At 39.7% G+C, this 17,790-nt stretch overlaps 1 protein-coding gene across 1 annotated transcript in view; it reads left to right on the forward strand.

Annotated features, from left to right (window-relative positions):
* The window catches only part of Slmap (Sarcolemma associated protein), a 169,605-nt gene that overhangs the window by 116,329 nt on the left and 35,486 nt on the right, over nucleotides 1-17,790 (forward strand). The window contains exons 13-15 of the mRNA XM_071695361.1: nucleotides 9,915-10,093; nucleotides 14,025-14,183; nucleotides 17,483-17,582. Coding sequence (XP_071551462.1) covers nucleotides 9,915-10,093; nucleotides 14,025-14,183; nucleotides 17,483-17,582 — 438 coding nt within the window. The remainder of the gene's footprint in view (nucleotides 1-9,914; nucleotides 10,094-14,024; nucleotides 14,184-17,482; nucleotides 17,583-17,790) is intronic.

The following is a 17,790-nucleotide window of genomic DNA, read 5'->3' on the forward strand; positions in this document are numbered from 1 at the left end:
TATTTGCGTGTGTGGACGTATGTATATACATGTGTATGGGGGTGGGTTGGGCCATTTCTTTCGTCTGTTTCCTTGCGCTACCTCGCAAACGCGGGAGACAGCGACAAAGCAAAAAAAAAAAAAAAAAAAAATCTCACCCTTTCATTTCCTACTTGATCAAACCACCTCACACCACATATAGTCCTTAATCATCTCATTTCCACCACATCCACCCTCCTCTGCACACCTCTATCCATAGCCCATGGCTCACAACCATATAACATTGTTGGAACCACTATTCCTTCAAACATACCCATTTTTGCTCTCTGAGATAACATTCTCACCTTCCACATATTCTTCAATGCTCCCAGAACTTTCACCCCCTCCCCCACCCTGTGACTCACTTCCACTTCCATGGTTCTGTCCGCTGCTAAATCCACTCCCAGATATCTAAAACACTTCACTTCCTCCAGTTTTTCTCCATTCAAACTTACCTCCCAATTGACTTGTCTCAACCCTACTGAACCTAATAACCTTGCTGTTATTCACATTTACTCTCAGCTTTCTTCTTTCACACATTTTTCTCAACTCAGTCACCAGCTTCTGCAGTTTCTCACCTGAATCAGCCACCAGTGCTGTATCATCAGCAAACAACAACTGACTCACTTCATAAGCCCTCTCATCCACAAGGGACTGCATACTAGCCCCTCTCTCCAAAACTCTTGCATTCACCTCCCTAACAACCCCATCCATAAACGGATTAAACAACTATGGAGATATCACGCACCCCTGCCACAAACCGACATTCACTGAGAACCAATCACTTTCCTCTTTTTGTACTCGATAAAAACTTTTCACTGGTTCTAGCAACTTACCTCCCACACCATATACTCTTAATACCTTCAACAGAGCATCTTCTCTAGATCCTTAAATGCTACATAAGAATCCATCTGTTTTTCTAAGTATTTCTCACAATCATTCTTCAAAGCAAACACCTGATCTACACATCCTCAACCACTTCTGAAACCACACTGTCCTTCCCCAGTCTGATGCTCTGTACATGCCTTCACCCTCTCAATCAATACCCTTCCATATAATTTCTCAGGAATACTCAACAAATGTATACCTCTGTAATTTGAACACTCACTTTTATTCCCTTCGCCTTTGTCACCATGCATGCATACCGACAATCCTCTGGCACTTCACCGTGAACCATACATACATGGAATATCCTCACCAACCAGTCAACAACATAGCCACCCCCTTTTTTGATAAGTTCTACTGCAGTACCATCCAAACCCGCTGCCTTGCCAACTTCCATTTTTTGCAAAGCTTTCACTACCTCTCTCTCTGTTTACCAAACCATTCGTACACCACCTCGACCAAAACACCCTATATCTGCCACTCTATCATCAAACACATTCAACAAACCTTCAAAATACTCACTCCATCTCCTTCTCACTTCACCACTTGTTATTACCTCCCCATTATCCCCCTTCACCGATGTCCCCTTTCGTTCTCTTGTCTTACGCACTTCATTTACCTCCTTCCAAAACTTCTTTTTATTCTCCCTGGAATTTAATGATACTCTCTCACCCCAACTCTCATTTGCCCTCTTTTTCACCTCTTGCACCTTTCTCTTGACCTCCCATCTCCTTCTTTTATACATCTCCCAGTCATTTGCACTGTTTCCACGCAAAAATCGTCCAAATACCTCTCTCTTCTCTTTCATTAACAGTCTTACTTCTTCAACCCACCACTCACTTCCCTTTCTAATCTGCCCACCTCCCACCTTTCTCATGCCACAGGCATCTTTTGTGCAAGCCATCACTGCTTCCCTAAATACATCCCATTCCTCTCCCACTCCCCTTACATCATTTGCTCTCACCTTTTTCCATTCTGCACTCAATCTCTCCTGGTACTTCCTCACACAAGTCTCCTTTTCTAGCTCACTTACTCTCAGCACTCTCTTCACCCCAACATTTTCTCTTCTTTTCTCAAAACCTCTACAAATCTTCACCTTCGCCTCCACAAGATAATGATCAGACATTCCTTCAGTTGTCCCTCTCAGCTCATTAACATCCAAAAGTCTCTTTTTCACATACCTATCAATTAACACGTAATCCAATAACGCTCTCTGGCTACCTTGTATATGTTGATATGTATATATATGTATACGTGCGTGTATGGGCGTTTATGTATATAAATGTGTATATGAGTGGATGGGCCACTCTTCATCTGTTTCCTGGCCCTATCTCACCGATGTGGGAAACCGATGAGGTATAATGAATAATGATAATAATAAATGATTTTTTTTTTTTTTTTTTTTTTTTTTTTTTTTTTGCCGCTGTCTCCTGCGTTTGCGAGGTAGCGCAAGGAAACAGACAAAAGAAATGGCCCAACCCACCCCCATACACATGTATATACATACACGTCCACACACGCAAATATACATACCTATACATCTCAATGTACACATATATATACACACACAGACACATACATATATACCCATGCACACAATTCACACTGTCTGCCTTTATTCATTCCCATCGCCACCTCGCCACACATGGAATACCATCCCCCTCCCCCCTCATGTGTGCGAGTGTAGCGCTAGGAAAGGACAACAAAGGCCCCATTCGTTCACACTCAGTCTCTACCTGTCATGCAATAATGCCCAAAACCACAGCTCCCTTTCCACATCCAGGCCCCACACAACTTTTCATGGTTTACCCCAGACTCTTCACATGCCCTGATTCAATCCACTGACAGCACGTCAACCCCGGTATACCACATCGATATATATTTTATTTATTATACTTAATCGTTGTTTCCCATGTCAGTGGGGTAGTGCAAGGAAACAGACGAAGGATGGCCCAACCACTTTTTTTTTTTTTTTTTTCCCCAAGAGAAGGAACAGAGAAGGGGGCCAGGTGAGGATATTCCCTCAAAGGCCCAGTCCTCTGTTCTTAACGCTACCTCGCTAATGCGGGAAATGGCGAATAGTATGAAAGAAAGAAAATATATATATATATATATATATGTATATATATATATATATATATACATACATACATACATACATACATACATACATACATACATACATACATACATAAATGCCCATACACGCACATATACATTTCAACATATAGATACATATGCATACACAGACATATACATATATACACATGTACAAATTTATTCGTGCTGCCATCATCCATTCCCGTAGCATGTAAGAGGAAATTTCAGGCATTAATATCCAGCATGATGAGACACCACAGACAATTTCAAGAAACAAAAGAAATCTTTAAGTACATTTCAAATTAAAGTATAAAAGGAAAAGCCAGTCCTAGGAGGTGAAGTCTTTAAGGTGTTTCTGCCCTTTGCCACAACCTACTGGAGTGAGGATGGATTTTTAGCTGAAACTGTTTGCACCCAGAATATTGCTTCTGGGTAATCCTGCTTTCAACAACACCACATGATGAGGGGAACTTGCTAAAGTATTACAAAGCTCTGATTTCCATTAATGAGCCATCACTTGTTCTTCAGTCATTTTGTTCAGAAAGAATTTTTTTTTATTATATATTAATCAGTTATTTAAGTTATTGTAGTTGATTTTACTATTATTAACTTTATTATCTGTTAAAAGTGAAATGAAGACATGGGTTTTCAAACTATTCCCACAACCAATATTTAGGTTGCAGCCAGTAAAGGTTAGGACCACTGCATTACAGGATTATGGGTAGTAAGGCAATCCTATTGTAGTAATGAATTTTCAGTCTTTCTAGGAAGTCAGTAGTTTGACATAAAGAAAAAAGCCATTTTTCATAGACTTTATGATTTTTAATGGCATACTTACTGTGTGTTCTCAAAGATCAATTTATTTGGAGGGCCTTCTTTATCTGTTTTGTTTGTGAATGACCATAGTTTATAGAAAAGAGGTTGGTATTTTCTCAGATTCATTCAGTCAAATCCAGAAACAGGTTTTGATGAATAAAGAGACCTTATTCTGTCCTTTGACAGTGTTTGAATGTATAAAAGAAATTTATACACCTGGTTTACCATGCTTTTGTTGTAAGTTGGCCAAGGACTCCATTGTAGAGTGATTAGGGTGAAATTAATGTGATGGCATTAGTAGGATAGGGAAGTCTGGGATGGCATCTCCAGCTTGGCTAGGGCATGGGGTATGAAGTGGTGTTTGGTGGTTATTTTTTTTTTTTTTTTTTTAATTTGAGTTCCATGGGTGTTTGTTTCCCAGCAGAGCTTTTTTGAGATACAAAGGCTCACATACTCTTTAATTCGCATACTGAAATACAGACCAGTCTCTCACATCATCAAAACCACTTTATTGGAAAGAAATTTTCATTTGAATCTCCCCTCATATAAGATAACTTTTAAATTTATTGTCCTCCAAATCTTGCTTCTTGTTTTTATTCCCCACTTGGTTACAGCATCATTTTAAACAGGTAAGACTAATACAGTGTTTTTTATTTATGCTGTTATGGTTTACTTAAAAGAAAATCAGGTTAAAGAGTCTTTCATTCATATGAAATATCATAACATGCTCTTTGGATGCATAGATGAATTGCTTTTACAGTAATTTGGTCATTTAGAGATAGCACTTCAAGTTATTGTATATATATCTTTTTTTTCTTTTGCATGTATGATACTGTTTTTTCTTGCTGTTGATGCATGTGTATGTATAATTTACTAACTATCAACTATATGATTTTATAAGCAGACTCTTATTTCATGAGCAGTATTTGATTTTTATGCACTTTGTATTATCTAATTAGTAATGAGTTCTATATTATCAGTGAAAAACTGTCATTATTAGAGAATATTAGAGACTGGTAAGTATTTTATTAGTTCATCTGAGCCAAAGGTTCAAGTGAGCCATTGATATGTCTTTCACCCATATATTTGTGAGTCATTTGATATGCTTAAATTATATTTAAATTCTTAGAAATACTCTCACCGTTTTTGAAATCTTTACATGAGTAATCACAAACTAACTCTCAGCTGATGGCTCATTTTGGTGTGCATAGTAAATATTTTTGCAACAGTGTAGTGTTGTAAATGACTCATTAGGTATGTGGTAACATATGAGAGAGCTTTAAGTCTGTAAGCACTTTATTACTTCTTTGGAAATGGTAATGGGGTGAAGATGTACAGTGTCCACAAAAAACATTCTCCCTCCTCCATATATTTTCAGTGGTGATACATGGCTAAGATTTATTGTGGGCTGGCACAAGCATATGATTTTCACAGTGAAATTATTAATCTAGTCACTGAGACTAGAGTTTGTAATGGTGTGAGCGCCAGCAACTTGTCTCAGTGTGGTTCAGGCTACCTTTAATGAAGGATGCTCCTTATTTAATCTTCTTGACTGCCACTTTATTTTGGGAATTTCTCTTTTGGGCATTCTGTTTTTTCCACCTTTGTTTCAAGATGGTTGACTCTTTATAAGGAGAAGAAAGCTTTTCGTTGCACGTGAAAGCAAGAAAATGAGGCCACATGTGAGATTTAGGAGCAGTTGGTGCTCAGAAGGTACAATCAGATGGCTGCTTCCTGCAACAGCTCATCAGTGCCTTGTCTTCTTCAGGAGGTCAAGACCCTGTGGACCCAAAATATGGACTCAGAATACTTCAGGAACTTTGCCAATTTCTTGCCCAGAGGTCTGCAGATTAGAAATTAAGGCCAAAAGAGAAATGACAAAGTACAAAAATGTAAGTGTTACATTGCATTTGAAAATATATGTGGAGGCAGTCTCGTTTTTTTACACACTGAAGCAGGGGGTAGTGATGCTGTTTCCTGTGGGGCAGGTTGTCACCAGGGATGGATGAGGGCAAGCAAGTATGAATATGTACAAGTGTATATATGTATATGTGTATATGTTGATATGAATGTGTATCTATATGTAAGTGTATGGGCATTTATATATATTATTTATTCATTTATTTTGCTTTGTCGCTGTCTCCCACATTAGCGAGGTAGCGCAAGGAAACAGACGAAAGAATGGCCCAACCCACCCACATTCACATGTATATACATACACATCCACACACGCAAATATACATACCTATACATCTCAATGCATACATATATATACACACACAGACATATACATATATACACATGTACATAATTCATACTGTCTGCCTTTATTTATTCCCATCGCCACCTCGCCACACATGGAATAACAACCCCCTCCCCCCTCATGTGTAAGAGGTAGCGCTAGGAAAAGACAACAAAGGCCCCATTCGTTCACACTCAGTCTCTAGCTGTCATGTAATAATGCACCGAAACCACAGCTCCCTTTCCACATCCAGGCCCCACACAACTTTCCATGGTTTACCCCAGACACTTCACATGCCCTGGTTCAATCCATTGACAGCACGTCGACCCCGGTATACCACATCGTTCTAATTCACTCTATTCCTTGCACGCCTTTCACCCTCCTGCATGTTCAGGCCCCGATCACTCAAAATCTTTTTCACTCCATCTTTCCACCTCCAATTTGGTCTCCCACTTCTCCTTGTTCCCTGAACCTCTGATACATATATCCTCTTGGTCAATCTTTCCTCACTCATTCTCTCCATGTGACCAAACCATTTCAAAACACCCTCTTCTGCTCTTTCAACCACACTCTTTTTATTACCACACATCTCTCTTACCCTTACATTACTTACTCAATCAAACCACCTCACACCACATATTGTCCTCAAACATCTCATTTCCAGCACATCCACCCTCCTGCGCACAACTCTATCCATAGCCCACGCCTCGCAACCATACAACATTGTTGGAACCACTATTCCTTCAAACATACCCATTTTTGCTTTCCGAGATAATGTTCTCGACTTCCAAACATTCTTCAAGGCTCCCAGAACTTTTGCCCCCTCCCCCACCCTATGACTCACTTCCGCTTCCATGGTTCCATCCGCTGCCAGATCCACTCCCAGATATCTAAAACACTTTACTTCCTCCAGTTTTTCTCCATTCAAACTTACCTCCCAATTGACTTGATCCTCAACCCTACTGTACCTAATAACCTTGCTCTTATTCACATTTACTCTCAACTTTCTTCTTTCACACACTTTACCAGACTCAGTCACCAGCTTCTGCAGTTTCTCACATGACTCAGCCACCAGTGCTGTATCATCAGCGAACAACAACTGACTCACTTCCCAAGCTTTCTCATCCACAACAGACTGCATACTTGCCCCTCTTTCCAGAACTCTTGCATTCGCCTCCCTAACAACCCCATCCATAAACAAATTAAACAACCATGGAGACATCACACACCCCTGCCGCAAACCTACATTCACTGAGAACCAATCACTTTCCTTTCTTCCTTTTATCCTCGATAAAAACTTTTCACTGCTTCTAACAACTTGCCTCCCACACCATACATTTTTAATACCTATACCTTAATATATATATATCTAAACATTCTTCAAGGCTCCCAGAATTTTCGCCCCCTCCCCCACCCTATGACTCACTTCCGCTTCCATGGTTCCATCCGCTGCCAGATCCACTCCCAGTTATCTAAAACACTTTACTTCCTCCAGTTTTTCTCCATTCAAACTTACCTCCCAATTGACTTGACCCTCAATCCTGCTGTACCTAATAACCATTCTTCGTCTGTTTCCTGGTGCTACCTTGCTGATACGGGGAACAGTGATCAAGTATGATAAATGGGAATTTGGAAAAGTGCTTGAAAGGAGAAAGTTGAGAGTAAATGTGAATAAGAGCAAGGTTATTAGGTTCAGTTGGGTTGAGGGACAGGTTAATTGAGATGTAAGTTTGAATGGCGAAATATTGGAGGAAGTGAAATTTTTTAGATATCTGGGAGTGGACTTTGCAGCAGATGGAAGTGGAAGTGAGTCACAGGATGGGGGAGATGGTGGGGGTGAAGGTTCTGGGAGCGATGAAGAATGTGTGGAAGGAGAGAACATTATCTCGGAGAGCAAAAATGGACATGTTTGAAGGAATAGTATTCCAACGATGTTATATGGTTGTGAGGCATGGGCTATAGATACGGTTGTATGGAGGAGGGTGGATATGTTGGAAATGAAATGTTTGAGGACAGTATTTGTTGTGAGATAGTTTGATTGAGTGAGTAATAAAAGGGTAAGAAAGATTTGTGGAAATAAAAAGAATGTGGTAGAGAGAGCAGAAGAGGGTGGGTTGAAATGGTTTTGGACATACAGAGAGAGAAAGTTAGGAAAGAATGGCAAAGAGGATATATGTGTCAAAGGTGGCGGGAACAAGAAGTGGGAGACCAAATTGGAGGTGGAAGGACAGAGTGAAAAAGATTTTGAGCCAATAGGGCCTGAACATACAGGAGGGTGGAAGGCATACAAGGAACTGAGTGAATCGGAACAATGTGGTATACTGTGGTCAATGTGCTGTCAATGGATTGAACCAGGGCATGTGAAGCGTCTAGGGTAAAGCATGAAAAGGTCCGTGGGGCCTGGATGTGGAAAGGGAGCTGTGGTTTCGGTGCATTACACATGACAGCTAGAGACTGAGTGTGAACGAATGTGGCCTTTTTTTTTTTTGTCTGTTATTATTATTATTTTTTGTTTTCCAGTGGAGGCTCCAGTCCACTTCAAGGCTGAGACTTAATTGAAATATAGGGAGGATTATGAAAGGGCAAAAGGAGGGACAAGGAAAATATTTGAATTTTGGAGGAAGTGAAAAAAACAGTCTTTTGAAATATGCCAGGACATAGTTATTGGGAAAGGCATGAGGAGGCAGAGGCTTCCACAGCTCCAATGTATAGGGGAAAAAACAGTTGTTAAAATGGCCCACCTTTGAGTTGCTAATAGCCACAAACTAATCATGTGACGTAGCAGCTTGCTGAGTATTGCATGATCTCGCTAGTGGTTGGGTACATATGCAGCCAGCTCTTGGGAGCAAAAACTAAGGTAGTACCTATAGAAGAGGGAAAGTGAACCAACATAGTGGCATAGGGCAAGAGGATCAAGTTTTGAAGTTAGGCCGGGAGAGTTTGTAAGTCGGACAGCTTTCTACCTGACTCCAAGTAAGGATGCAGAGGTAGAACCATCTCAGATGTGAGAGCAGTACTCCATACATGGACGATTCAATCCTTTGTATAAATGGAGCATTTGAATGGAAGAAAATAGAAACTGATATCTAAACAGGACTCCCAGTTTCTTAGAGTCAAACTTAACTATTGCATAAGTTATTCAAGTCAGCTTTGTTGAGCTACCAGTATTTATGCTTAGAAGGGGCTATTGGAAGGGAAAGTGCCATTGAAATATATATACATTTATGATTGGTATCAGATAAACCAATTGGGGGTGAGATTGTTTATTCACATTGAGATGGACTTGAGGCGAAAATCAGATCCAGAATATTAGATGAGCTGTCACATTGGTCAGGAATATGGATAATGTGGGAGATGATTTTTCTAAATCATTAAGAATGGTGATTCATCACCACACTTTACTTCAAAATTAATGTATTTTTCCTCTAGTGATAGATTTTCTGATAGACAAATTTTTAGAGAAATGTAGAGCAAAATGTGTTTTTTGCTTGTTATACCAACATTCATTTTGGGGTTTTCACACATTTTCTTTATTATCAAAAATACATATATGTGAATACCACCTTGTTTTAGTACCAACTTATTTCCTTACCTTTGTACATTTGTTATTATATTTCATGAAGGTCTTTGCCAGTGTTTTGTTCACAGACTTTTTAGTTGCCTGAAAATGTGATAATTTGTGTATTGTAGGTTTATTTTTATTAATACATGTTATATAATATCTGCATGAGTTACTGCATATTAATGAATTGTACTTTTATCCAGGCTTTTGTGTTTGTCAGGCATTTAGTGATTACTTGAATTATGTGTTTGTGAAATATGTATGAATATGGTCTTTGTTCACACTCAACAGAGGAGCTTGCAGACAACAAAGCCAAAAGTGCAGCAAGCACAGCACTAGCAGAGCACTTACAAGCTCAGATAGCAACCCTGGAGGATCGTTTAAGGGACTACCAAATGGTGTCTGAAATTCCCAAAATATATGATGACATCTATGATGATAACACTCCAACTTTAGTGAGGAAAAAGAAGGTAATTTTTTTTTAATAATCTCTAAATCTGTAGATTGACGAGTATTTTAGTGATACAGCTTCACTGCTTGATTTTATGAAATGACAGTGAATTTAGATTAGTTATTTCTAATGATGTTGAAACCATGTTGAAGACATAATTTGAGTCCAGAAGTTACTATTGATTCCTCAGAAATACAATATGTTCATTTGCAGTTGTTTATCACAACATTGAATTACATTTTTACATTAAGAAAGTTTTCTACTTTTTAATGTATTTGATTGTAGCCTCTTATATAAATGTTTTAGATGACTGATTTTTGTGGCATAGCACTGTGAAAGTCTAGTTATCTGAATTTGACCTGTGGCATTGACTAACTGAGAAACTTTGATACCTGATTTTTTTTTTTTTTTATTTATTATTTTTTTTTTATGTACTTACTTGATTAACCCTCCTCACACCACCCATTGATCTCTGACATTTCATTTTCAACACATCCACCCTCCTTCATACATTCTCATCTGTAACCCATGTGTAGCATTCATACTGCATCATTGGGACTACTGTATCTTCAAACATACCCATATTAATTTTTTTGTCCTCCCAGGAGGTAGCAACCTCTCCACACACTTTCCAATTCTTCCAGATCCTTCACCCCTTCACTTATCCTTTGGGTCACCTGCTCTTCCAGGGTTTTTCTTGCTATCATGTCCACTCCCAGGTATCTAAAACACTTCACTTCCTTCACTTTTCTTCCATTCAAACTCATCCCAACTAACCGGACTCTCTGCAGTGCTAAACATAGTAACCTTGCTGTTATTCACATTTACTCAAGTTCTTCCATTCATACACTCTCTCAAACTCAGATACCTGCCCCTCTCTCCAAGACCCTTGCATTTACCTCCCTTACCTTCCCATACACACACAAGGTAAATACCCATAGTAACATGAGCCTTGGTCATTCCCTGGTAGCTCATACAGACCTACTAGGGTGCCAGCACCCTCTGCTGTAAGGTTATTCATTTGTATCATAATGTCAATCAGCATATACTATATGTTTATTGCACACTGGTATATTATTATTTATATATCACTGGATATCATATGCATAATACAGATTTTTTATTGCTTATTTTTTCTTGTTGCCTCCATGTTAGCAAGGTAATGCCATGAATTGACAAAGAGTGACGTTATTTTCTCACAACCACTCACCAGCTGTCATGTATAATGCATGAAAACTTAAGCATTTTGTCCACAGCTTAATCCTGCAGACTCTTTCATGGTTTCCTCTAGCCACATTATAAACCTTGGTTAAGGTCATTGATGATGCATCATCTGTATATTACATCCCTCCAATTTGCTCTATCTCATGCATGCCTCACACTATCCTAAATGTCCTGACCTGATAACTTGAAATATCTCACTGTATTCCATCTCATCCTCAGTCCCACCCACCTCCTTGTTCTCCCCAAAAGACATGGGTCTCAGTCCATTTGCTGTTTTCAACAGGAAGATTTTAATCCCCCACAGTTGCATTGACTATCCTAAATGTCCTGGCCTGATAACTTGAAATATCTCACTGTATTCCATCTCATCCTCAGTCCCACCCACCTCCTGTTCTCCCCAAAAGACATGGGTCTCAGCCCATTCGCTGTTTTCAACAGGAAGATTTTAATCCCCCACAGTTGCATTGACTAGATCCCCCCCCCCCCCCCCCCCCCCCCCCCACTCTCTCTCTCTCTCTCTCTCTCTCTCTCTCTCTCTCTCTCTCTCTCTCTCTCTCTCTCTCTCTCTCTCTCTCTCTCTCTCTCTCTCTCTCTCTCTCTCTCTCTCTCTCTCTCTCTCTCTCTCTCTCTCTCTCTCTCTCTCTCTCTCTCTCTCTCTCTCTCTCTCTCTCTCTCTCTCTCTCTCTCTCTCTCTCTCTCTCTCTCTCTCTCTCTCTCTCTCTCTCTCTCTCTCTCTCTCTCTCTCTCTCTCTCTCTCTCTCTCTCTCTCTCTCTCTCTCTCTCTCTCTCTCTCTCTCTCTCTCTCTCTCTCTCTCTCTCTCTCTCTCTCTCTCTCTCTCTCTCTCTCTCTCTCTCTCTCTCTCTCTCTCTCTCTCTCTCTCTCTCTCTCTCTCTCTCTCTCTCTCTCTCTCTCTCTCTCTCTCTCTCTCTCTCTCTCTCTCTCTCTCTCTCTCTCTCTCTCTCTCTCTCTCTCTCTCTCTCTCTCTCTCTCTCTCTCTCTCTCTCTCTCTCTCTCTCTCTCTCTCTCTCTCTCTCTCTCTCTCTCTCTCTCTCTCTCTCTCTCTCTCTCTCAAGTATTTCAGGACATCCTGTTCAGCTCTTTCAGACACATAACTTACTGTATTGTCTTTCCCTTGCCCAGTGTTTGCTTAGTTGATAACCCTCTGGACACCACAGATTTTCCTCAAGTGTTTCATTTACCACACTCCTCCCCATTTTTTTTAGTCATTGGACCCACAACTCTCATCTATACAATGCTGTGTATGTGATGTATATGTATTTTTCATACATATGCTCACTTCATCCATTCCAGCAAAAATTAGATCATGCACATGCCACTGTGACCTGTTGCAATATATTTGGAACCATGGAAGTGGAAGTGAGTCATAGGGTGGGGAAGGGGGCGATGGTTCTGGAAGCAATGAATAATGTGTGGAAAGAGAGAATGTTATCTCAGAGAGCAAAAATGGTTATGTTTGAAGGAATAGTAGTTCCACCAGTATTGTATGGGCTCTAGATAGGGTTGTGTAGAGGGGGGTGGATGTGTTGGAAAATGAAATGCTTGAGGACAGTATGTGGTGTGAGGTGGTTTGATCGATTAATTAATGAAAGGATTAGAGAGATAAGTAGAAATAAAAAGAGTGTGGTTGAGAGAGCAGAAGAGGGTGTGTTGAAATGGTTTGGACATATGGAGAGAATGAATGAGGAAAGGTTGAGAAAGAGGATATATGGGTCAGAAGTGGAGGAAACAGTGAGAACTAGGAGACCAAATTGGAGATGGAATGTTGAATGAAAAATAGTTTGTTTGATCATGGCATGAACACACAGGGGGGTGAAAGGCATGCAAGGAATGAGTGATTTTGAACGATGTGGCATATTGGGTCAACATACTTTCAATGGACTGAGTCAGGGCATGTGAAATGGCCGGGTTGAACCATGGAAAAGTCTATGGGTCCTGGATGTGGTTAGGGACCTGTGGTTTTGTTGCATTACGCATGACAGCATATGTATGAATGTGAGTGGATGTAGCCTTTCTTTGACTGTTACCTGGCCATACCTTGCTAATGCAGGGTGCTGCAATCAGGTGTGCTGTTTCCTGTGGGGTTGGATGGTGTGAGGAATGGATGATGGCAAGCAAGAATGAATGTGTACATGCAGATGTATGTGTGTGTATATGTATATATATATATTTAAATATATATGTGTCAGTAGTGGAGGGAACAAAAAGAATAGGGAAACCAAATTGGAGATGGAAGGATTGAGTGAGAAAGGATTTGAGCGATCTGGGGTGAACATGCAGGATGGTGAAAGGTGTGCACAGGATTGAATGATTTGGAACAGCATGGTTTATAGAGGTTGATGCATTGTCAGTGGAGTGAACCAGGGCATGTGAAGTGTCTGGTGTAAACCATGGAAAGGTCTATGAGACCTGGTTGTGGATAGGGAGCAGTTATTTCAGTGCCTTACACATGGCCCCTAGTGAATGGATGCAAGTGGATGCAGCCTATCTCTATCAATTCTTGGTACTGCCTCAGTGATGTGGTAAATGGTGATCAAGTATTAAGAAATAATCCAGTGTATTGTATTCTTAAGCTTATGTGTGTGGATTTCCTCGCCACAATAGAGAGGAAGTTCCCACTTTATGCTGTATATGGTATTGTTAAATCAATGTAATTTTCCAGTAAGAATGGCCAGAAGTTAGAAATGTTATTGTACTAATTTTTCAGGATCCTCCAAAAAACAAAGATAAATTAAATGAAGATGATACCAAAGATGAAGAAAGTTCAAATGACCTTGATGCCTCTCATGATGCTGACACCACCCTAACCATAATCCCAACCAAACCTACCAGCCCACTTACCATCATCCCAACCAAAGGCTGCAAGGTAAAGAGTCACTTAGCCATTTTCTTAACATAGGAATGAGTGTTTTTCCCAGGTATCCATATTGTTGTTAACAATGGCATCCATTTTAACTTTGTAAAGTTAGGGCCCTTCATAGCTTCCAGAGCAATAACTGATAAGATATTTTTCTCTTGTGTAGTGTCATATGAATCATATATAAAAAACATCTTGTTATTGTCATAGTTTCCAGAGCAATAACTAATAAGGTATCCTCTTGTGTATTGTCTTATGAATTATATATAGATGACATCTTGATACTTATTTGTATATTATTTGCCACATGTGTTGAGAAAAGAACTAATAACCTCTGTAACTATATTTCAAAGCCATTCTCTGGGTCTTTTTGTGACTTAAGGGATATAATTGAATATGATGAATAGATAGAACTTAGTCTTTATGTACTTAATGGGGAACTGAGGACATGTGCTTGAATCTCTTTTCCAGTTTTTATTGTAGACAGCATATTTAAAGGAAAAAGTTCTTAGAACTTAAGTACAGGGGTCTAATTATTAACTATTATTGTATGTGGTTGGATGATGATAGTGAGGAATTCATTGAGCCTATAACAGAAAATTTTCTTTGTTTCTAAAGACTTTTGTAAAGTAAATGTATCCCTTTTCAGATCTTTTGTATATAGCAAAAAACAGACATCTGTTGTCAAGGCTTTTTTTTTTTTTTGCATAACTTTGGAGTATGTTTATGCATGCGAATAAAAGGCAGAGGTATATCTTGGGTGCTAGCATATGTTGTGATTGGGAATACCCTGTTTGAAAAAAAAAGTTTATGTATGTGATTAGGAGAGACGTTCAACAGGCATTACTGCATTACATATTTATTGATAGGCATGTAAAGAGAGACTGGATGTAAATGTGCAGAGAGGGGCAGCTGGTAGGATGTCTGATCACTATCTTGTGGAGGTGAGGGTGACTTGTGGAGGTTTTCAAAAAAGAGGAAACAATATCGGGGAGAAGAGTGTGATGAGAATAAGTGAGCTTGGAAAGGAGACTTGTGTGAAGAAATACCAGCAGAGATTGAATGTAGAATGGCAAAAGGTGAAAGCAAATGAAGTAAGGGGAGTGGGTAAGGAATGGTAGGTATATAGGGAAGCAATGATGGCATTTACAAAAGTTACATGTGGTATGCAAAAGGGAAGAATCCTCACTTGGTCCCATCTCTGTTCCTGCTATAAGGCATGTGTTTGAGTAGGAAGAGAGGAGAGTGATTGGTTCCAAGTGAGGGCCAGTGTGCAGCAATGATATGTAATGTCACCACGGTTGTTTAATTTGTTTATGGATGAGGTGGTTAGGGAGGTAAATGCAAGGGTTTTGGAGAGAAGGGCATATATATGTATATATAGTCTGTTGGGGATGAGAGGGCCTGGGAAGTAGGTTAGTTGTTGTTTGTAGATGATACAGCACTGGTGGCTGATTCAAGTGAAAAACTGCTGAAGTTGGTGACTGAGTTTTGAAAAGTGTGTGAAAGGAGAAAGTTGAGAGTATATATGAATAAGAGCGAGGTTATTATGTTCGGTAGGGTTGAGGGACAAGTTAATTGGGATGTAAGTTTGAATGGCGAAAAATTGGAAGTGAAGTGTTTTTGCAATCTCGAGTGGACTTAGCAGCAGATGGAACCATGGAAGTGGAAGTGAATCACAGGGTGGGAGAAGGGACAAAGGTTCTGGTAGTGATGAAGAATGTGTGAAAGGAGAGGACATTATCTCACAGAGCAAAAATAGGTATGTTTGAAGGGATAGTAGTTCCAACAATTTATATGGTTGCAAGGCTTGGGCTATAGATAAGGTTGTACGGAGGAGAGTGGATGTGTTGGAAGTGAAATGTTTGAGGACAATATGTGGTGTGAGGTGGCTTGATCAAGTAAGTAATGAAACAGTAAGAAAGAGGTGTGGTAATGAAAAGTGTGGTTGAGAGAGGGGAAGAGGGTGTATTGAAATGGTTTGGTCACATGGAGAGAATGAGTGAGGAAAGTTGAGAAAGAGGATATATATGTCAGAGATAGAGGGAACGAGGAGAAGTGGGAGACCAAATTGGAGGTGGAAGGATGGAGTGAAAAAGATTTCGAGTGATCAGGGCCTGAACATGCAGAAGGATGAAAAGCGTGCAAGGAATAGAGTGAACTGGAACGATGTGGATTGACGTGCTGTTGTTGGATTAAACTAGGGCATGTGAAGCGTCTGGGGTAAACCATGGAAAGTTTTGTGGGGCCTCGATGTGGAAAGGGAGCTGTGGTTTCAGTGCATTACACACGACAGCTAGAGACTGAGTGTGAACGAATGTGGCTTTTTTTGTCTTTTCCTAGCACTACCTCGTGTGTGTGTGTGTGTGTGTGTGTGCTATTTTATGTGTGGCGGGGTGGCGACGGGAATGGATGAAGGCAGCAAGTATGAATAAGTCTGTATGTATATGTTGAAATGTATCGGTAGGTATATGTGCGTATGTGGGCATTTATGAATATACATGTGTATGTGGGTGGGTTGGGCCACTCTTTTGTCTGTTTCCTTGCGCTACCTCGCTAACGCGGGAGACAGCGATTAGGTATAATAATGAAAAAATAATGATATGTATTGTTTATTCATTTATTATACTTAGTGATTTCACTATTCACGAGTTCATTAATGAGTATTTTTGATGTTATGTTAGTCCCAATAGTGTATGTAAGTGAGACATGGGCCTTAGATCATTTACTACAGAAGAGGATGGATGTGTTGGAAATTAGATTCTTAGAATATGTGTGTGAGGAGGGTTGAAAAAGAAAGAGATGATATGAGAGAGATGTGGTAGTAAGAAGAGTATGGTTAAGAGAGCTGTAGAGGATGTGCTGAAACGTTTTGGTCGCTGGAAAAGATTCGTTTAAAGGGGTTGACAAACAAGGTATGTGTTATGTTATACAGGAGGTAACTTGTTGTCATAGGGCAGAACCAGGTCCTATGAAGCAGTCAGGGGAAACCACAGAAAGGTCTGTGGGGCTTGGCTTTGGATAAGTGGCTCTGATTGTGGTGCATTATGCATGATAGGTAGAGAGTGTATGCTCTGAGGGAAATGACAAACGTGTATGAAAAAAATACCTCTGTGAACATCATTGTTTGATCTTTCATTTTTTCTTGCATAGTTTTGTGGCATCATTCCAAATTTTTTTTGTCAGTTTGTTACAGCATTATTCTCTTTTATGAACTTTATGAAATAGCCCCTCTAGATGAAGACCAATTTGAAGGTGTTCATTTTCTTTTTATTTAGCATAAGTTTGATTAGTATTATACTTTACAGGACTCAAATGTTAATGGTAGTTTTGAGGACAAAGATGAAGAGAAAGAAATGGACTTAGCCCAGGAGTCAGTATTACGTGCTGACATCCTGAGACTTCAGGGTTAGTATGAAATGTTGCAACATATGCATGAAGTTAAAAAGTTCTTTTGTTAATGAAGATCATATACGTTTTGTAGTATAAAAGAAATTAAGTCAAGAATTCAGGGTGTGAAAATGGGTAATTTGAGAGGAGCTTGTGATATGACTAGATGGAATGAAGAAAGTATTGAGGGGATGTATGAGAGATTTGGTAAGTCAGGAAATACAAA

Source organism: Panulirus ornatus, chromosome 58 (assembly GCF_036320965.1).
Source record: "Panulirus ornatus isolate Po-2019 chromosome 58, ASM3632096v1, whole genome shotgun sequence".
In the NCBI taxonomy this organism is placed as follows: domain Eukaryota; kingdom Metazoa; phylum Arthropoda; class Malacostraca; order Decapoda; family Palinuridae; genus Panulirus; species Panulirus ornatus.